Here is a 22,780-nt window from a genome sequence, read left to right as displayed (position 1 = left end):
AGCGTTATGAAAAGTTTTTACCAGCTGAAAAAAATTGGTGGAAGCCTGAAAGCTTTCGGATTCATGATTTACATTCCAGGAGATAGAAAGTACATTTGAATTTGGCTAAGAATAGAACCTCAACTGCTCTGACTTAACCTTATTGCACAGGAGGGTGAGGAGAGAAATATGCCTTCGAATTCCTCTGGATGGCATTCCATTTATGAATCCTCCAATGTCAAATGTAACAATGTAAAACATGCCCCAGGGAGTACTTTGCATAGGAAATTATGCTATCAATGTCCCCTCCTATGGTTTTGTCACTTTTATCTCTCCCTTGTCCCCCGTTCTTTACTTTGGATGTCTAGGTGCATCTGAAGAAGCAGAAAAAGCAAGGAGCTTATTTGAGGAAATGCAGCACCTCCTTACTGCACGGCCGCCCGTGTCTGTGTTTTGCAGAGGCACCAACACTCAGTTGAAAGTCTCGTGTCGGCAAGTGGCATGGTGCTTAAGGCACTGGATCCCACAGGGTTGACTCCAGTTTGAGTCTCAGACCCAGCATCTTGAAGGACATGCCAGGTGCATGTGTGTGCATGCCTGAACTCCTGAGAGGAGGATGGAAGAGGAGGGACTGCAATGTGGCCATATTCCTGAAACGGGGGGGGGGGGGTGCATGGGAATAATTTCCCACTTTCCATCTCTCTCTCTCTCAGGCAAGCACACGTGCCCTATTGCCAAAACTCTTTACCAAAAAAAGGAAAAGAAAAAATAAATATCATCCTATCAGTGTTCTTCCTTGGAGAACACCAACACCATCAGGGGCTAGACATGCCTTTACGGTAGTGTGATACTTGCCAAGGTTGGCCCATATGGGAAGGTTGTGGGTTCATGTCCCAAGACCTCCCTCGACTCACCAGGCACACCTATGACCAAGATCCAGGGCTGCTGGTGCCTGGGGGTGGGTTGTGGCATGAAGACCCTATTGGGAGTACCTATCTCTCTATCTCTGTGTCTCTTGCTCATGAGCGAAAGAAAGAAACTTAAAAAAAAAGATCAACTATCAGAATCTCCTTTTTTCCCCCCTGAAATCCCAAAGTAGAGCCTGCATATTCAGTACCAACTCATCCCTTTATACAACTTTAGCTTCCTTGGGTCCATATCAACAGGGCTCATTCACTCTCCCCCTCCCCCACCCCCAGAGAGTTTCTATTTCCTCAACATTCTCCCTTGGAGCGAAAGCCCTGCCCATGCTAATAAAAGCAGTAATTAACTTACTGATATTTTTAAAGTGAGTCATCTACGATGATTCTAAAGAGAACAAAGAACAGAAGAGAGAAGGAGAAAACATTCAAAGAGACCGGGTTGGGATTGGAAGACCCCTGGATGTATGGGGTGGAGTTGGGGCTCATGTTGTAAGGCTGGCACGTGGGATGTTATGAGTCTTTGTCTGATGTCCATTTGTTCAATTGTTCAAGTGAACGATTATGTTGTTAAATGAAAGTGATAGGAGGTCATTGTTCTGGACTAATGACAGTTCTAGACCCCAAAATGTCAGACCTAAATAATGTCACTCATGCTAAAATACATCTGTCACAGCCAGTTTGAGTCCCAGATTCGGCAGCTTGAAACCCACGCCGGGCGTGTGTGCATGCGTGCCCAAGATCCCGAGAGGAGAATGGAGGAGAAGGGATTGCAACATGGCCATCCCCCCTGGGGGGGTGATGTCTCACTTTCTATCTCTCTGTCTCTCTCTGTCTTTCTGTCTCTTGGCCTCTCTCTGTCTCTCCAGTGAGCACATGTGCCCTATAGCAGAAATCTCTCAAAATAAATAAATAAGTAAATCTCGATCACTCTGAAACCTGTAAGACCGTGGCACAGGTTCTCCAAGACAGCCTGTAATGGGTGCCAGCTGCAACTGTCTCGTTATTTTTTGTTTTAAGATTTTTGCCAGAGAGCATGTGTATTGGCCAAAGAGAGACAGTGAGAGAGAAAGCGAGAAATCACTCTCCGGGGGGCAGGAGGTGACCAAAACACAACCCCTTCTCCTCTGTTCTCCTCCCAGGATTTTGGACACTCGTGCACACATACCTGGCATAATTTTTTTTTTCATTTATTTTGGAGAGGGTTTTTTTATTGCCATAGGGTGCGTGCGTTCGCCAGACAGACAGAGACAGAGAGACAGCGAGAAATCACCCCCTAGGGGGATGGCCACACCACAATCCCTTCTCCTCTATTCTCCTCTCGGGATCTTGGGCACGCACGCACACGTGCCTGGCGTGAGTTTTAAGCCACCGGGTCCGGGACGCGAACTGCAGTCGACTACATGGGAGTCCAGCGACATAGCCATTATACTAACTGCTGGTCCCAGCTGGCATAGTTTTTCAAACCACTAGGTCTGAGACTCAAATCGCAGTCCCCCGCGTGGGAGTCTAGCCCCTCAATCAGCACGCCACCTGCTACTCCCTCCACAGGACTAATCTTACCCTAAATAAAATCGTTTTCTTTCCACACTTTGCTCCAGACTTCTTTTTTGGGTGGACATGGAGGCCCGAGCAAAATCTAACTAAAGGCCTCCAAATTAAGAAAGACAACAAGTTTATGAGCATACGGTATATATTTTTTTCCTTCTTGTTTTCTGCGGGGTGTGTGCACTCACCGGAGAAAGACAGAAAGAGAGGGAGAGAAAGAGAGAAATCACCCCCCAGGGAGGATGGCCAATGCACATCCCTTCTCCTCCAATCTCCTCTCAGGATTTTGGGCAAGCATGCACATTGCTCCCTCCTTTTTTCAAGACTTCGGCGGGGACTCTACCCATGCAGTCCATCATGTGAGATCCAGCCACCATAACCACCATGTCACCTGCTGGTCCGGCGAGCATACTCTTCCTGTGTCTTGTTGAAACCCACCACAAAACCTCCTTTGCTGGAGATACGTCAATACCACCAGTGTTCTTGCTGATGACGACAGGAATCCTCCCCAGGGCAAACTGCAGGGTTGTGCACCCTACTCTGCCTAGATCAAGACCTTTAAGAGGAAGTCTTCCTGGAAGGATCCTTGGGGCCTCATGAAAGAATGGACAGTAGACTCCTTTATATATTTTATAACTTGATTTGCCCAGAAAATTGCAACGCATTTGATCTTAGTATTTCTCACCCAAGCTTTTACACACACACACACACACACACACACACACACACACACACCAAGAGGATGTCACATATGAAACGCCCACCTTCATTTTCAAAAGTAATTAGCTGCATGAGCTCTAACGGGGAATTCTTCTCTTTTTTATCTGCCACCATTTTTTTTTTTTAAAGAGAGATTTTTGCCATGAGGCACATGGCTTGTTGGAGAGACAGGGAGACACAGAGATACAGAGAGACCACTTTTTAATCTGCAGAAACGCAGACGTACTGCTCTTAACTTCAGTACAAAGTGTTCGAGGGAGATAATCAGAATGAGGTCATAAGACTGTGCGATCTCATCTTCGCGTTATTGTTCAGAGCAGTTAATGCATGAAGATCACACTTCTTACGCTTCCCTCTGGCTCCCCCGTCTCTAAGCCCATGGTGTGGTTTGCAACTCCCCTGTCTCTAAGTTCACAGTGAGGTTTGCAGGCTCTCCTGTCTCTAAGTTCACAGTGAGGTTTGCCCGCTCCCCTGTCTCTAAGTTCACAGTGTGGTTTGCAGGTCTGGTTTATGTACTGAGCCATACAAGCTCTGTCTGGTCCTCAGCTCTGGAGCCCTCCAACTCTTCATTTCAAGGAAACAGATACACAGAGAGGAAGGAATGTGAAAACGAATTCACCACGAAAACAGTCTGGTTTAGGAGAAGCAGAAAACAGACTAGGAGGGCAGGCACCTGCTCTGCGCCCAGGCTTCTGCTTGCAGATTCAGCCCCGATGAAAGCCAGGGAAAAGAATTTCATCAGATTAGCATTACTCTAACAAAGAATGAAAGTCAGCAAAACAGAAGGATCTTTTCTATTTCATTCTGATGTCTTATCTAGTGGTTGACCCCGGTCACTATAATCCGAAAGCATAGTCAGATAATGCATGATAATAGTCCTGTTATTATGAAGAACTGAGGCCTGATGGTAGCGACTGAAAGTCTGGAGGCCTTGAAAGCATTGAATATTATGGGACCAGCAGGTAGCATGGTGGTTAAGGCGCTGGGCATTCCCATATGGCAGACCACAGTTCGAGTCCTAAACCTGGTTGCTTCTTTTCTCACTTTCCTTCTCTCTCTGGTCACATTAAAATAAATGAATAAATAAATAAAATAAATAATTCTAAAAAAAAGCATTGAACATTGTTATGGACACTGGGGACAACGTGGAAGGAGAGTGTGGGAGGGGAAGAGCATAGGAAAGGAAATTTGGGGAAAAACAGAGAGGTAAGACATTGGTGAGACACGGATACGGTTTATTACCTGCTGATGAGGATGTGCATGGTATTCTCAACTGGGCTGGATTGAGGTGTATCTCATGCTGGGCAAAGTCTCTTTACAGTCTAAATGATGCATCACGATTTAATGTATAAATAATACAAATAACGATGATGATAATAACAATAATAATTGAAAGGGAAAAAAAGAAAACAACAGTATATAGTGGGGGGGGGGAAGAACTGAGGACACTAAGAATTAGAATGGTCAAGTGGACGCTTAAGATAATATGACAAATCCATGGCAGTGTTCAAAGCAGTGTGTCGTGTGACAACAAACTAAAAAGTGTCCTACCCAGGAGCCTCTTCACAAATATCTAGCTAATTGTTAATACTGGTCAAATGTGGGTCAGCAGTTTGCATAGACCTTAAGACACTGCATCCCACGTGGTGGGGTGGTCAGCCTCCCCTCTGCGAAGCACGCACACCCTACATGAAAACTTAAAAAAAAACAATGTCCAAATATTCTACCAGATTTGTTGCACCTGAAGTCTCTTTGACAGTTTTTTAAATATTTATGATGTGCACTGCATAACAAAATTGGCCTTTAAACATGCCAGGTAATTTAGATTTGTTCTAATTATGAAAAAATCTAAATTGCAAATTGAATTAAGATTCATGTAATGGAAAATTACAAATGTAAGGAAAATTCTCTTCTTCAGGGAATAATTTTTCTTAATTATTGCAACAGGCATAATTCATATTATCCAAACGGTATTATTCTACACATTTGTAATTTCTAAACCCTCGATAAGATTATTATTCTATGCCCAAACTCTGAAAGCTTTGAAAGCCAGTTGAGAAATGGAAGTTATTGGAAATTTGCTCCAGTTTGGCTTCACTTACAAAATACTAAATACTTTCCAATTAGTCCACATCAGGGAGATTTTATTTCATAATTTTTCATAATCATCTTTTAATCAGTTATAAACTCACATAAAGTCAAACATCCAGCCAATAGATGAAACGTGGAATAATTAATTTTTAAAAACTTGGGACCAGCAGTTGGAGTAATGGCTGTGTCGCTGGACTCCCATATAGTCGACTGCGGTTCGAGTCCTGGACCTGGTGGCGTCATGCCAGACGCACATGCATGCATGCCCAGGATCCTGAGAGGAGAATGGAGGAGAAGAGATTGTGGTGTGGCCATCCCCTCTGGGGGTGCTTCCTCGCTTTCTGTCTCTCTGTCTTGCTGGCGAGTGCACAAGCTCTATAGCAAAAACCTCTCCAAAAAAAAAAAAAAAAAGAAACTTTACCCAAAGATGCATGCGCCCACTGGAGAAAGACAGAGCGAGAAAAAAGCATCCCTCAGAGGGAGTGATTAGGCTAAACCCCTTCTCTTCCATCTGTCCTTCCTGACGGGAGCTGAGGCATATGCACACACTGACCCTGTCTGTCTCCTGAGCCACTGCTTCCAGGCCTCAAACCACACGGTCAGCCACGTGGGAACCAGCTGCCTTACCAACCCTGCAACCGGATGGCCCAAGACATGTTTGACGAGTTGACATCAACATAAAACGATATAAAATAATAAAGTTAGGGCTAGCCAGCTGCATGGTGGTTAAATGGCTGGATCCCACATGGCCTCCTAAGCAGTTCAAGTCCCAGACCTGGAAGCTTGTGACAAGCCATGTGTGTATGTATGCGTGTGTGTGTGTGCATGCACACATGCAGAATCCCAAAGAAGGAATAGAAGATTGCAAGGGATTGCAGCATGGCCATCCCCAGATGCATTCTCACTTTCTCTCTCTCTCTGTTCCTCTCGGATGAGTGCAAGAGTCCTCTAAGAAATATAAATAAATAAAGTATTTACTTTAAAAAAAATGCCTCACTGCACTAACACAATTCAATTGCAGGGTTTCTACCTCCATGTCAGCACTACGGACATGCAACTGGATTATCTGTAACTAGAGAAAAACATTCATTTCCTCTTAACCTCATGCACAAAAAAAGACTAGTATTGTGGTGTTTTTCTATGTCCCTATTATTATATTTTTTTTAAGTATATTTGCCATAGAGCACGCATGCTCACCAGAGAGAGACAGAGAGAGGGAGAGAAGGAAACTGAGAAAGCAAGCCGCCAGGTCTGAGACTCGAACCACCGTCAGCCATGGGCCCAGTGCCTTTACCCCCATAGCACCTGCGGGCCCCTGTGCCTTTATATGTTTAGGCACCCTTCTGGTACATAAATTTTAAACCTTTCTTGATGACTCATTTCTCTAAGTCACACACCATCTGAAAACTCCATGTGACAACGGTGGCTGAAAATAACTCCAGTTTGGAATACAATAAACCAGAACAGTAACACTGCACTCTTTTTAAAGATGCCATTTCGTCTAAATCCCCTTTGGTTAAAACCACACGAGGAAGTGTGAATGAATGTTGGGCCCCTGATTCCATTTCTTAAATGAAACCCCTTGCTATTTTAAGAAACAATTATGTTGTAGGCAATCAACATTCCCAAGGAGACTTCAAAAATTTCACTGAAAGATGAAACTGAAGTCTAAGTTTACTTTGGTGCAAAAATTCTGAAATTCACGCATCATTTTCATAATACACATTTTTATTTTTTTCTTTTCTTTATTTTGAAGAGGTTTGTGCTATAGGGCACATGTTCTCACCAGAAAGACAGAGAGACATAGAGACAGAAAGCGAGAAATCACCCCCCGCACGGGGAATGGCCACACCGCAATCCCTTCTCCTCCATTCTCCTCTCGGGATCTTGGGCACGCACGCACATGCGCCTGGCTTGTGTTTAAGCCACCGAGTCTGGGACTCGAACCGCAGTCAACTACATGGGAGTCCAGCAACATAGCCATTACGCTAACTGCTGGTCCCCTTAATGCACATTGTTTGTGAACTTTTTGAAGGGTTAATAAATACGCTAGACCCAATAGACACGTATGATTTAGATTAAAATTTCTGGTTTTCTTTTCTCTTATTAATCATGGCCCAATAATATCAGATGACAAGAGTGCTGATCTTTCAAAGTTATTCATTTAATTTATAATTATTAGTAGTAGTAGTATATGTTTTACTATAGGGCACATGCACTCAGTGAGAGAGAAGGAGAAAGTGAGAAATCAAGACACCAGGTCTAGGACTCGAACCACCGTCAGCCAGGTGGGAGTCCAGCACTTCAGCCACCCAAGCAGCACGCCAGCTGCCAGCTGCTGTCCCGGGAGTGCAGATTCTTTATATGTGTTGGGCACCATCCAAGCACTTCCTATGGGTGAACACTGCTAGTCCCCCAATGCACCTCTCTTTCATACACAAGGAAAGTGAGGCACATGGGACCCAAACTCCCTGCAACTGTCCACTAGCATTCATCACTGGCCAACAAGCTCCGGCCCAAACTCCAAGGTAAGCCGGAGGGATAAACAATAATTGCAAATCCAAGGGCACAAATCACTCTGCCCGGCACAGAGCAGTGCTTAAGGTAAGAGAGGGAAGCCTAAAGAATTTGCCGACCGTGCTGTAAGTCGGAAAAAGGAGACATCGCGAGGTGCAGGTGCCAGGATGACAGACGAGGGAAGCGAACACTGCGGGTATTTTACGCTATATCATTCAGACTGGCAGCTCCTGTTAGACACCTGGGGGTTTTTAAATGACCCTTTATTACGTACCCGCGTCGCATCACTGTGTCTTTAGAACATGACATTTAGTGCGCTTCTCCGTTGGCAATTCTTAACAAAGGTTGGGAATCTCCCTACAGAACTGAGCCCCACCTCTGCGAAACGTCTGCTCTCAAATTGGAACTGATGCTGTCTGCTTGACAGGCTTGAGGGAAATGAGCAAGCTGTACATGAAGCAGGGAACTGGAAGCAGAGTATTTTCTCACTAGCAGCTCTTTTTTTTTATTTTATTTATTCATTCATTTATTTTAATTTGACCAGAGAGAGACAGAGAGAGAGAGAGAAAGTGAGAAAGCAAGCCACCAGGTCCAGGACTTGATCCGTGGTCAGCCAGGTGGGAATGTCCAGCACCTTAAGCACCACACCACCTGCTGGTCCCCTCACTAGCAGTTCTTGAGGTAGGAAGGGAAACAAATACATCAGGATCTCCGCATGGGTTGGGGGTCAGGAGGCTCCAAACAAAATCCTTCAGCGATTCCTTCGTTTTCAGTCAGTACGTACAGGGTGAATATCCTTTAACCGAAATGCTTGGGACCACAAGTGTGTTTCAGATTTTGGAATTTTTTCAGAATTTTGGTATTTGCATAAACATAGAGAGCTTGGGGAAAGTCTAAACATGAAATTCACTTACGTTTCACACACACGTTACACACACAGCCTGCAGTTCACTTTATACATGTTCATATTGCTGGGTTTTGACTGTGACGTGTCACATGAGGTCGGATGTGGAATGTTCTACTTGTGGCATCTTGTTGGTGTTCAAAGTTTTTGACTTGGGAACATTACCTATTTTGAACTTTTGGATTAGCCATGCTCAATCTACTTTTTATTTTGAATTTCACATGCTATTAAAGAGCAGTATAACTTGCAGTTTTCACTTGCTGCTGTGATAAATCGCTATGAACATAGTGGCTTCAATCTACACACATTTTCCTGCACCTAGGGAAGCCAGAGCTGCATTAGGCTAAAATCAAGGTGTCTATAGGGCCATGCTCCTTTCTGAAACCTTTAGAGGGAAATAAGCTTCCTTGTCTTTTCCAGCTTCTAGAGGCTGCCCACATGTCTTATCTCCTGGCTACTACTCATCCTCAAAGTCAGCAATGGCCAGCTGTATTTTCCTCACATTGCATCTCTCTGGCTCTGATCTCCTTTCCTGCCTCCTCATTCAACAACTGAGCATCTTTGTTATTATACTCAGTTCATACATAAATCTAGTATATATTCTCCTTTTCTTTCATTCTGCCAGTGGGCACATTTGCTCAACTGTGAGAGAGAGAGGGAGAAAAAGCACCCTCCCTCCACAGGAATGGTCCTGCTACAATATCTTCTCCTTCATCTCTCCATCCTTTCAGTATTATGGACATGCACACACACACACACACATGCCCAACGTGCTTCTTAAGCCTCTGGGTCTGGGAATAAAATTGCATGGTCAGCCACGTGGGGATCCAGCTGCCTGAGTCACCACACCTATTCTCCTTATTTCGAGGTCAGTTGGCTAGCAAACATAATTCCACAAGTAACCTTCATCTCCCTTTGCCATGTGAAGTTATGAATTAAGTCCCAGTGTTGAAAGTACCACATATGGTAATGCAGTCAGAGTTCAGGGGTTAGGACTTGCACTATTTTGAGGAACGCTTCTTTTGCCTACCAGTGCCTGTCTCTCAAACTTAGGAATTTGTGCATCTGTTGCAATTACTGCATCTAAAGCACATCTGGTGCATAGTGGGTACTCAAATATGCTTTTGGTAGTGGCATGAAATTGTGCCTGCTCATCACCCACAATTTTTTAAAATAATTATTTATTTATTTAATTCCACTTGTTATTATTTTTTAATTTGACCAGAAGAAGACAGAGAGAAAGGGAAAGGGAGAAAACAAGCCATCAGGTCTGAGACTCAAACAGCAGTTGGCCATGTGGGAACCCAATGCCCCCAATCACCATGCCCCCGGCCAGCTCCAATCGCCCACAGTTTTGTAAGGATCATCCTTCCTCCTGTTCTAACTATGTGGTATGCTCAGGAGCAGCTCAGGTGTGGGTGTGTTCAGAGTTGAGTGAGGAACTCTGCCCCCACTGGTGGTGTTGAGAAGGACAGGGTGTGTCTTACACAACTGCGCAAGACTCTCTTACCCTGCAGTGTAGAAAAGGTCTGTTTCCAGAAAGATGCAAAGAATCAGACATGAAGATTTGGGATTCCCTGCAAATGACTGGTTCCAGTCGTCTAAAGTTCAGCCGTATCCCTACTACTCCCCAGTCTGGGTTTCCTACCAGTGGGTAAGTGTCAATACCCCATCACTCTTCCATTTCATTTTTATGTTTTCCCCTCAAAGCCACATGAAGGCTAGGCATATAATTCTATCATTGAGAAACAAACAAGTTCTAACTAAGGTAGCCCTCCAGAAATGTTCTTTAGGCTTTGAAGGAGGATGTGAGTTTGAAACTATGGATTATCTGCATCTTGAATTAGATCTGGTGTCGTCTATAAGCGACACAAAAGCATTTTATTGTCAAATCAAGAGTCCACAAGGCGAGTTTGGTTTCTAACCTGCTCCGTACAGTCCAGCTGCCATCCTGTCATCCACGATGGTTTGCCTACTACCGACCGCCTTGGCATCAGTAACTACTAGGGACTTAAGAACTTTCATGACATGACACAGCCCCAAACACGAGTGTGACTTAGGTTCCCTATTCCACTCTTGGCACTCAAACAGCAATGACAGTAGTTAATGTATGCCCAAGTTTTCCACTTACCAGGTCAACTTTTCATGAATCCCTTCCCTGGCCCCAGTACCCTACAGGGCTCAGCCACTTAGACAGCCCCTCAAGCTCTCCTGAAAGCAGTCTGTCTCTCAAGTCTCACTGCATTTTGTTTCCTAACAGGAGCACTTCCGGTTGCCTACTTCTTTTTTTTCTTAAATGTCTTTATTTACATTCATTCACTGTACGTCATTATAGCACACAAAATGAGATTTCCCATCCAGAGTACACTGTATATTGGCTCAATCAAGCACATCAGCATACATGTTATCGTCAACAAATACTTTTCCATTTCTTGTTTTCTGTATATTTTGCTTTTTTCCCATCCTTGATTCCCTATCTCTCACCCTCTGCCATCTCCCATTCTCCTCCCACACTGTCTCTGGTATCCATGGTTGCTTTCTATGCCTTCCCCCCACACACACACATTTTGTTATATCACTAAAGAATCTTAATTAATCTAAATAGTTTCAGTAGCAAGCACAGCTGATATATACATATCCATGAACACAAGGCTGACTTTAGGCATAAACCTCAGTGAGTAAAATGAACGCACTATAAAGTAGCACCTAGCTGAGGCTATATAGCTTACTGCAGTCGTCAAATACGTATTTTTCATGAATTCTTTTTAAATTTCAAGAAAAACAATTTTAGGTCATTTTTTTTTCCTGGAACTTTTTTTTTTAACTTAATTTACATTCATTCCCTAAGCATTGTCACAGCGTACAAAATGGGATTTCCAGTTTCCTACTTCAACGTTCACTGATTGTGCAAACTCCTGGAGGTAACTATGTCTCTTCAATCTATATTTTATTGCAAAAATCCAGGAATCATTTAATAGGTCCTCAGTCACAGAATAGTGACTTAAGTCCCAGTACTGACAAAGGCAGGTGCCACAGTTAGGGCAAAGGACAGGAGTGACACCGTGCACTCAGTAACTGCTTCTTATTCATCTTCCTTTTCACTGTATGGATGAAGAAACGTAGATTCCACGTTGAGAGAGATCATAATGGTGTTCATTGCTATCCTCCTACAACTAAGGGACAATGATAAGAACTTTGGTTCATGCCCACCTTTCAATTGCCTAGTGTTTTCAGTCCTAGGAGGGAAAATGGAAGAACTATTTCTTTCTGGAAATTGTTCAGGTTCATGACTTGAAGATATCTATGTCTGTGATGGTAGTGGGTCTTGGGCTTGAGCTACTCTTCAAGGTATACTAGGCCCATCCATGCTTTTTCTCCCTCACTCTTTATGTGAACTATGACATCGTGTCTGGGCATTTTGTTTGAAATGGGCGTCTCATACAGGACCAGCAGGTGGGGTGGTAGTTCAGGCCCTAGACTCCCATGTTGCCAACCTGAGTTGGAGTCCTGGACCCGTTAACTTGGAAAATATACCAGGCACATGTACCTGTGTGCTCAAATTCCCAGGAGGAGAATGGAGGGGAGGGGACTGTGACATGGCTATCCCCTCTGTGGGGTGATTTCTCATTTTCTCCCTCACTGTCTCTGTCTCTCTCTGCACCTTGTGGCAAAAACAAGCAAAAAGGTCTCATAGTTTCCCTTAAAAGTAAGCACTTCTATAAATAGAAGAGGTTTTCATGAAAAAGTGGAAGTGAGGGACCAGTAGTTGGCATAATGGCTGTGTCGCTAGACTCCCATGAAGCCGACTGTGGTTTGAGTCCCGGACCCGGTGGCTTAAACTCATGCCAGGCGTGTGTGCGTGTGTGCCCAAGATCCCGAGAGGAGAATGGAGGAGAAGGGATTGTGGCATGGCCATTCCCCCTGGCGGGGGATTTCTCGCTTTCTGTCTCTCTGTCTCTCTGTCTGTCTGGCGAGTGCATGGACCCTATAGCAAAAATCTCTCCAAAAAAAAAAGGGGGAAGTGTTTCCATAGCTTGTCCTTCTGTGTCCAACCTACCCCTTGACCAAGAAGGATCCTGAATTCTGGTACCATCTTCTCATTTATGAATTAATGTCCATTATTATTTTCTATGTCTTTTTCAGACTTCTCAGGATGACGTTCCCAATTTCTGTTGAATCAACCTACCCAGTCACATTCTGCACTCACCTCCCAAGTGCATTCTCTCTCCCTCTCCCCCCTCCCTCTCTCTCTGTCTCTCTCACATACACACGCACATACAGACACACACATGACATATACACCATGCACACCGGGCAACAACACCCCATGAGTTCTACAGCCATGATGGACCGACTGCTTCTGACCTTGTTTGAGTAGCTATCGAAAGGTAAGGTATGCAATTCTAGTGAATGAATGACTATCGTCTCGACACCCAAAAGAAATGAACTCCCTCTCTCTCTCACACACACATACAGACACACACACGACATATACACCATGCACACCGGGCAACAATACCCCATGAGTTCTACAGCCCATGATGGACCGACTGCTTCTGACCTTGTTTGAGAAGCTATCGAAAGTTAGGTATGCGATTCTAGTGAATGAATGACTATCGTCTCGACACCCAAAAGAAGTGAATCCTCTATGAAAATGTCAATAAGTAAATCAAATCCGTAGGAAGAGGGCAGCCATCGAGAAACAAAGTGTACTTTACAGGGTCATGATGTATACTAACGGACTCACCTTCAGCAAGAACGGATTTATTCTCATGGGAATGATAAAACTATTAGGATTCCTATACAAAATAAATACCTGCCGGAGCAGCCAGCTGGCATGGGGGTCAAGGTCGCTAGATTCTATATGGCTAACTGTGTGGTTCAAGTCCCAGAGTGGTTTGAAAAACACACTGAGGGGACCAGCAGTTAGCGTAATGACTATGTTGCTGGACTCTCATGTAGTCGATCGCGGTTCGCGTCCCGGACCCGGTGGCTTAAAACTCATGCCGGGCGTGTGTGCGTGCGTGCCCAAGATCCTGAGAGGAGAATAGAGGAGAATGGATTGCGGTGTGGCCATCCCCCCTGGGGGTGATTTCTCGCTTTCTGTCTCTCTGTCTGTCTCTGTCTGTCTGGCGAGCGCATGAGCCCTAGGGCAAAAAAACCTTCTCCAAAAGAAAAAACACACTGAGCACGTATGTGAGTGCCCAAAATCCCAAGAAGAAAGAGAAAGAGAAGGGATTGTGGCATTCTCACTCATCCCTGTTGTAGGGTGCTTTCACGTTCTCTCTCTCCCTCTCTCTCTCTCTCTCTCTCTCTTCCCCTCTCTCCCTCTTCCTCTCCCTCTCTTTCTCCCTCTCCCTCTTCCCCTCTCCCTCTCCCTCTCCGTCTCTTTCTGGCAAGCACACACACCCCAGAGCAAACAAACAAAAAAATCATTTTATAGTATTATACTACAAGACATTTCTAACAGCTTTCCTCATGCAAGGTATTTTCCAATTTTAGAATAAGCACGTTTGTGGAATAACGTCTATTTTTGCATTTTAATACATTTCCACATCATATGCAAGGAGAAATGGAGACATTCGAGCCAATGCGATCGGGGCAGAAAGACAGATCTACACGGATATGGAGTATTAAAGTGGAATGTCTCACCTCTTAATACCCAGTATCGCTTATTGAGTATTAGGTGCAGTTAAATCAATGCACTGATAGGCATTGGACACTGCCGAAACAGAGCTCTTTAGGGGCTCAAACCGAGAGCAAAATTTCAATGTGTTGTCACGGAACCGGAGTGTATGCTTTTAACATAGAACCAGGAATTAAGTACCTAAACCTCCACACCGACTTTCAAGTTGATGTCATTATTTAGATTATCACTATTTAGATTTTCACTGTAGGGCGCGTGCGCTCGCCAGACAGACAGAGAGAGACATAGAGACAGAAAGCGAGAAATCACCCCCCAGGGGGCATGGTCGCGCCGCAATCCCTGCTCTTCCATTCTCCTCTCAGGATCTTGGGCACGCACGCACACGCGCCCGGCGTGAGTTTTAAGCCACCGGGTCCGGGACGCGAACCGCGGTCAACTACGTGGGAGTCCAGCGACATAGCCATTACGCTAACTGCTGGTTCCCAAGTTGATGTCATTATGAAAACAAACCCAATTACCTGTTGATGATGACATGTATAGTATTCTCAACTGGATGGGTCTGAGAAGTAGTTCATGATGGGCAAAGTCTTTTTACAAGCAAAATGAGAAAAAGCAATTGACTGTTTTAAAAAATAACTGGAATAATAATAATAAAGATTGGGAAAAACCATGAAAAGATATTGAATGATGAAGCGGGGAGATGAATGTCTCTGTACTGACTGACATGCATGGCATTCCCTTTTGAAAAAGCAATGTAATACACTGTAAAGTTATATGCAATCCAATGTAATATAAAGAAGATTATGATGACAATATAAAAAAAACTACACTTAAATAACAAAACAAAAACAAAAGGGGCCACTGAACTTCTGACCCGAGAGGCTGCAACTTGTCTATGCCAACATGCAGTGTGGGGGTGTCCTCGGCACAATTCCAAGATCCACCTATCGTGGGGAGATGGGTTCTAACTCGTCAGCGCCCACTAAATTCAGCTTCGTTGGTCAAGACCACATGTGCGCACTGTTCTGAAAAGCCGAAGGAACTGGACGAGTGGAACTGAGTGGATTATGGAGTTTAGACTGCTTTGTCATTGGGTAGCAGTCCTGGCATTTGGGTAGCCCCAAATTCCAATTCCATAGTGAATCCCAACACAATGGTCAAAGCGTTTGTGCTCCCAATCTGCACGATTGCACATAACCAAGGGGCCACTGATTTTTCTCCATCGGTGGTCTAGTTCGGCCCCACACCCCGTGTCCAGAGACGCTGCATTAGAAGCCCATGTACAGTTCCCAAGCTTAGCCCTATGCGTTCCCTGGCTCGTAAGCACGAGCACGTCCCAAGTGTTAGGGAAGCAATTTTGATCCTCTGTCCCGCTTGGGCTTCTCCTCCCACTTTCTGCCTTCGCTACTTTTTATTTGACTAGCTCATCAGAGAAGGGCCAGTCCCCAGGCGTCGGCTGAAAGAACTCTCATGGGTTTGGGGTTCCGTGTCTACCCATTCACCCTAACACACAGCAGCCACGCAGAGCCTGGCATGCGTTTTTTACACATGGCTCTGCAGCCTGCAAAGGTCCACGCAGCTCCTTGATTGACATTGAGCCCTACACATTACAAGGTAATTGTGTGTTGTCACCGTCAGGACAAAGACTACAGGTCACAAACTAGGAATACAATGAAGCCTAGTCCTTGCGCTGCTTTCCGGGGGTTGTTCTTTCTGACCTCAAAGACACACATTTCTTTGGGGGTTCTTGACACGCCACATGGCCTAAAGTGTTGGCATTTACATGGGAAAAGAACAGCATGGCGGATGCTATCAAGTTTGGGGAATCACCGCATTAATGTCCTTGTTCATTTCAGACTCTGAGCCAAATCTTACTGGAAGATAATCCCCAGGGATTCAAGTTTAAAAAGGAAAGATGAGAGAGGGGGAGGAAAACGTTCTCCATAATAAAGGCAAAGTTTTTACACTGGGTGTGTCTACACTGGGTGTGACTACACTGGGTGTGCCTTGGCTTCCCATAGACTGACTGTCCTAGTTTCAGGAAGATGTCAATCTCCATTTCCCCTTCTCTTTCCCCAACAGTAAGATCCAGAAACGCGGGCTGAGAAACGGGATCCCACAGTGGCATCACTTTACTCTGCTCAGCCTTCATAGAAGATCAGAAATCGAAACCCACCCAGACGTGGCGCTGTCCAAACTCCACTAGCATCAGGTTGAATTCAGGTGTGGCACGCCATGGCCTTTCCGATTGTTCACTCTCATATAGAAAAGGGCCATTTTCTTTAAAAAAAAGCAAGCTTGTGATTCTCGAAGGTCGCCCAAATCACAACAAAATGGTCACGCCATGTGCAGGCTCCGTCCACACAACCGCGCCCTACGATTCTGGAGTCACGGAGGCTACTGCTGTGGCGAAGACTGGGGGACGAATGACTACACACATTCGATTGTGATCAATCTTTAGAGAAAATCAGGTCCGGATTTACGGTAACGAGGGAGCCTTAACGGTGAAATCCAGCCACGGACCAACGGTCCCTTCCTGCTATGTTAAAGGCCACTCTTCCCCTCTCTAGCGTCAAAAACCACTTGACAACCGCAAAAATGGCACTAACATCTGAAGTCAGGAGGGCAGAAGGAAGCCCTGCTTCTTCCTGGGTTTCAGCCTCTGAGCTGGGGCAGGGGCAGAGCCTTGACGCTCCTGTGTGCCGTGGGTACACCTCTTTACAGACATTCCCGGGCCACGGGGACACCTCGGCACGTAAACACCAGAACGATACCTTAAAAGCACTGCGTGGAAACAGCCTCTGTGCGTCCCACCTTAGCCCACATTAAGGATGAGCACGTGGGATGTTACCAGGCTCACCGCATTGGCAGTAACATTTTCAAAAACACCTGCGTGCTAGGGAAACGGCATGCGCGGGATATGCTAAGACCCTCCAGGCCCATCTCTCCGGCCGGAGCAAGCAGGGGCAGCGAGGGGCTGCCAGGAAGGACTTACCGTCTTCCGTGGGCACGTAGATGTTCAGGTACAGGCAGTCCTCTTTCTGGTCCTGCGCGTAGGTCATGAGGGTATCCAGGTTGGCAGTGAACCACACGGGCAGCATGTCGTGCAACAAAGACCTCTCGTCCAGGTGCTGGGGGCAGACGGCGGCGAACTGGGTGGCGTTCCGAACCCCCGTCCAGGAGGAAGGGGGCTCCGGGGGCTGGAACCGCCTCTCTCCCGTAGGAGGGGAAGCATAGGGTACCCCCAAGTATTGCTCCACGGGCCCCAAAATCTCATTGGGCAATGGCGTTCTTAGGCCACGGATCTTGCCGTAGTTGGTGTTGACGACAGGGTACTGAGCCTGGCCGTCGATGAGCATGAACTTGAGGGTCAGCGCGGCCAGCCATAGCAGGACATTGGAATTGAACATGGCGCAGACCGGGGTGAAGAAGAGTGGGACCCATAACAGCCCCTTGGGCCTTGACATGGTTCACATCCACATCCGCAGGTGTCGGGGTGACAGAAGGCCGAGGGAACCGGGCCGAGCAGCCAGCCGGAGCAGACAGGAGGCTCCCCAGGAAGCCGGAGACCCAGGACACAGGGAGGGCCGAGAAGCCACGCTGACTGCTCATAGACTCATAGACAGGGCCGGTGTTAACAAGCAGGACGGTCTTCCTGGCAGCCCATGGCCACAGGGCGGCCCGCCCGTAATCCCGGCACCAGACTCCGGCCAGTGGAATGCTCTGAGCAGCCAGCCACCTTCCAGTGCCTTCCAAGGGCAGCAGGTCCTTAGGAAAACGCCAGCGCAACCTAGTGGGAGACAGCAGATGAGGAGAATGAAGCCAACACAGCCACTCCCGGCCGCACCCCCGTTGCACCCCCGGTTGCACCCCCGTCTCTCCCATACAGTTGCCATATCCCTCCACAAAATGTGCATATGTCGGTGTATCTGTCTAGCGTGTCCCCAGGCGGGAACATCCCTGTCATAATTCTTGCTGCACCAGTGTTCCCTCCCCTGGAACAATGCCCGGGGCAGTTAAGAAACACTCAACAAAGTCTCTGTTGAACGGAAATGCAATTCTCCAATATTACACACAGATAACCACAATGACAAGGGATTCACTTCCTTCTTCCATAAGCGAGCGAGAGACAGAGAGGAAGCACCTCTAGCAAGCTCTTTTTTATTTATTTATTTATTTTAAGAGAGATTTTTGCTATAGGATGCATGCACTCACCGGAGAGACAGAGAGAAAGTGAGAAATCACCCCCCAGGGAGGATGGCCACGCCGCAATCCCTTCTCCTCCATTCTCCTCTCGGGATCTTGGGCACGCACACACACACGCGCCCAACATGAGTGTTAAGCCCCTGGGTGCAGGACATGAACCGCAGTCAACTACATAGGAGTCCAGTGACATAGCCATTACGCTAACTGCTGGTCCCTTTCTTTTTTTTTTTTTTTTTTTTTTTTGCAATCTGGCTAATTTGCACTCAAGTGATATAACCCAAAGCCTAGGTTTTCTCTTTTCAGCACAATTGATATTTTGGACCATATGATTCTTTCTTGCAATGGTCTCTCCTGTGCGCTGTATCTATTTTGAAGCATCCATGGCCTCCACTCCACTGGTGTTAGCACCCCATACCACCCAGGTTGTTTCGTTTTGTTTTCTTTTGAAATATCCCATCATTTTTTTCTTCCTTTTTCTTTTTTTTATACATGCAATCACTGTAGATCATGACGGCATGCAAAATCAATTTTCCCAGCATGAATACACTGTCCAGTAGTCCAGTTAAAAATGTTATATCCCAGTTTTAGCAGTCAAACATGTCTGCAGGCCACGTGATTCCTGGGAAGACAAAACTCACACTTGACTGAGGGACCAGCAGTTGGCGTAATGGCTACATTGCTGGACTCCCATGTAGTCAACCGCAGTTAGAGTCCAGGACCCAGTGGTTTAAACTTGCGCCGGGCACGTGTGTGTGCGTGCCCAAGATCCCAAGAGGAGAATGGAGGAGAAGGGATTGTGGTGTGGCCATCCCCCCTGGGGGGTGATTTCTCGCTTTCTGTCTCTCTCTCTTTCTCTATCTTTCTGGTGAATGCAGGTGCCCTATAGTGGAAATCTTTCCAGAAAAAGAAAACAACTCATACCTGAGTGAGAACCACTGGCCAAAACCTTCAAGGATGGCATTACGTTGCCATGAAAGTGATTCAACATCTTCACGTCCATTTTAAGATCCTAATCAAGAGTACCGGCTGTCTGTGAATATGTGCACCTCTATATATACACACATAAGCATGTGTGTGCATGTGCCCTCTTATGTACATACAAATGCATGTGTGCACAAGCATGGGTGTGTGTACCGTACGTGTGTGCATGCATGCACACATATGTACATATAGTTTATGTGTGCACGTGGGTATGTGTTCTGTATGTGTGTATGTGTGCACACACGTGCACATGCATTTTTATCTACGTATGTACATGGGTGTATGCATGTGTGTATGTATGTGTGTGCAATGATACCAAAATTTTTTTGAGAGGTTTTCGCTATAGGGCGCGTGCGCTCACCAGACAGACAGGGAGAGACATAGAGACAGAAAGTGAGAAATCACCCCCCAGGGGAGATGGCCACACCGCAATCCCTTCTCCTCCATTCTCCTCTCGGGATCTTGGGAACGCACGCACACATGCCCGGCGTGAGTTTTAAGCCACCGGGTCCGGGACACGAACCGCGGTGGACTACGTGGGAGTCCAGCGACATAGCCATTACGCTAACTGCTGGTTCCCAGGATACCAAAATTTTGACCTTCAGATTTTTAGCGTTATTAGAAATGTAATTTTCGAAGATAAACCTAATTTAATTTAATGAACATTGTCATTATTAAAAAAATCACTGGAAACTTAACCAGCCTATTTCCTTTGGGGAAAAGGATCTGAAATGGAAAATTATTGACGATAACATGTATGATTAAGCCACATGCATTATATTTTGGATGGTAAACCACATTTTGTATGCTGTGGTGATGATTAGGGAGTGAATGTAAATTAATTAAAGACAAAAAAAGTTTCAGAAGAAAATTACAGTACACTTGTAGCTGGATTCCAGCTTTGTCCATATTTTTAGTGTAAGGTATTTTGTGAAACAATACAATGTGGAAAAAATGTTTAGTATGGAAGGGAGAGAGGCGAAAGGGGAAGGAAAAAACAAGTAAATACATGCTTAAGTGCCGAAAAAAGAAAGGCCATTTGCTGAGAAGTGATAGAGTAATATCTTTGGCTTGATTAGCATGCATAGTATTTGTGCTAGGAAAAGAAATGTTGTACATTGTAAAGATGTGATTAAAGTAAATAAATAAATTTTGAAAACAAAATCTTTCCCCACTCTCTGCTCAGAAAAAAACTGAAAAAGATTTTGCAAGGGCTGAAATGTGATCCAAGGATAGATATATGCTACGTAAGGAGATTTGAAATTATCCCCAAAGAAAAAAGGGGATGTTACAGTAAATAAATGCTCTGAGTATAAATGTTCAACAAAATGAAAACCAACTCCAGTGTCTCTGTGTAATCTGGGAGTTAGGGAAGGTAGCCTATTTCCTCTGCAAAGGTTGCACAAAACAGCAAGGGCTTCTAGGGTTGATTTATAGCTTGACTGGGCATTTGAGAATCATTCTCTACGGGGCAGCTCTTCTGTTGTAGGAGGTGGTAATTAAAACAAGGCCCACATGATTCAGGCTTATCAGGCTATAAATGGTTCACAATAAAGCCGTGAAGAATTTCTCCCCACAGCATACATCCCTCACACGGAGGCGGGTTTAATGTTAAGGTGTGTATTTAATTGAGGTGAGCCGTGATCACATGTGCTGTATGGACTAAACTCCTACCTCCCGAGTGTTCACAGCCTTGCCTTCGGAAGGGCATGGAATACACGGAAAACCAGAGGCTCTGCGTGCATTTGAAAACGGGAGCGAGAGAGGAGGCATGGTAACAGCGGGCCACGTCCAAGAGCTGGAACCTGGTGGGAACTCTTTGCCCAGAGGCTGGGGACACCGAGAGGCCCCAGGCAGATGCTGACATGCTTTCGTCCCATTCCTTCTTTCTGGAGCTCAGAGCAGACACGCACCAGGCCCTCTGGCCCTCGCTCCATTGTCTGAGCTCCTACAACCATCCTGGATACTGCCGACAGAGCGCAGAAGAACACACTCCCATCCTGCCGTGCGACCCACAGACTTCTCTAGGGCCCCTTCTCCTTCGTGTCTGGCGGGAACGCCAACGCCGGTGGTACCTGCGTGGCATGTGCTTGATCTTTCCTTCTCAAACCCAAAGCTCTACCCCAAGATCACCCAATGGACCTCGGAGCTACAGAAGCAACCTTCCTCCACGCCTGGGTGCACACACATGCACGTGTGCGTGTGCACACCACACACACCCCCTGGCTCCTTACCACTCAATGCCAGAGACTGGCGGTTTCTTTTTCTTTTTTCGGAGAGTTTTGTTTGTTTGTTTGTTTGTTTTGCTATAGGGCGCGTGCGCTCACCAGAAAGACAGAGAGAGACAGAGAGACAGAAAGGGAGAAATCACCCCCCAGGGGGGATGGCCACGCCGCAATCTCTTCTCCTCCATTCTCCTCTCAGGATCTTGGGCACACACGCACACGTGCCCAGTGTGAGTTTAAGCCACCAGGTCAGGGACTCGAATTGTGGTCGACTACGTGGGTGTCCAGCGACATAGCCATTATGCTAACTGCTGGTCCCCAAGACCGGCGTTTTCTGTATACATTATATTTACTTATTTGTTTTTCTATTCTGTCAGAGAGCATATGCACTCACCAGACTGAGAGACGAGAGAGTGAAGAAGAGAGAGCAGCCCCACAAGGAGCACGATCACAAGACAGCCCTTCTCTTCCATCTCTCTCACCCTCCTTTGGGGATTCTGGGCATGCACATAGGGGCGTCCTATGTGTTGTCCTCATTCCTTCCTTCCTTCCTTCTTTCTTTCTTTCTGTCTGTCTGTCTTTCTTTCTTTCCCTTTCTTTCCTTCTTTCTTTCTTTCTTTTTTCTTTCTCTCTTTCTTTCTTTTTTTCTCCTTTCCTTTTCTCTTTCTTTCTTTCTTTTTGTTTTTGAGAGATTTTTGCTGAAGGGCACGTACATCCACTAGAGACAGAGGCAGAGACAGAAAGTGAGAAATCGCCCCTGAGGAGAGATGGCCATGCTGCAATCCCTTCTCCTCTCTCTTCTTTTGATCTTGCACTTACATGCGCCCGGCGTGAGTTCCAAGTCATTAGGTTGAGGATTTGATCCAAGGTCGGTCACGAGGGAGTCTCTCACCTCAACCACTATGCCACCTGCTGGACCCCCTGTGTTTTTCAAGCTTCCGAGTCCAAGACTTGAACCTCACAGGCAACCATGTGGGGTCCAGCCACCTCAACCACCGCCAGCTGGCCCTGCCTATATTTTCATTTCTGGTATGGATTTAAC

At 45.9% G+C, this 22,780-nt stretch overlaps 1 protein-coding gene across 4 annotated transcripts in view; it reads right to left on the bottom strand.

Annotated features, from left to right (window-relative positions):
- NLGN4X (neuroligin 4 X-linked) overlaps positions 1–22,780 on the bottom strand; it is a 408,403-nt gene that overhangs the window by 296,444 nt on the left and 89,179 nt on the right. For all 4 annotated transcript variants that reach the window (XM_006147778.3, XM_006147781.3, XM_006147777.3 and 1 more), the window contains exon 4: positions 17,322–18,116. In XM_006147778.3, the coding sequence (XP_006147840.1) occupies positions 17,322–17,793 (472 nt within the window). In that variant the 5' untranslated portion in view covers positions 17,794–18,116. The remainder of the gene's footprint in view (positions 1–17,321; positions 18,117–22,780) is intronic.

The sequence above is a fragment of the Tupaia chinensis genome, unplaced genomic scaffold (genome assembly GCF_000334495.1).
Source record: "Tupaia chinensis unplaced genomic scaffold, TupChi_1.0 Scaffold000222_1, whole genome shotgun sequence".
NCBI classification, from domain to species: Eukaryota; Metazoa; Chordata; class Mammalia; order Scandentia; family Tupaiidae; genus Tupaia; species Tupaia belangeri.
The sequence above is the reverse complement of the archived record's forward strand: the minus strand, read 5'-3'. Positions and strand labels throughout refer to the sequence as shown.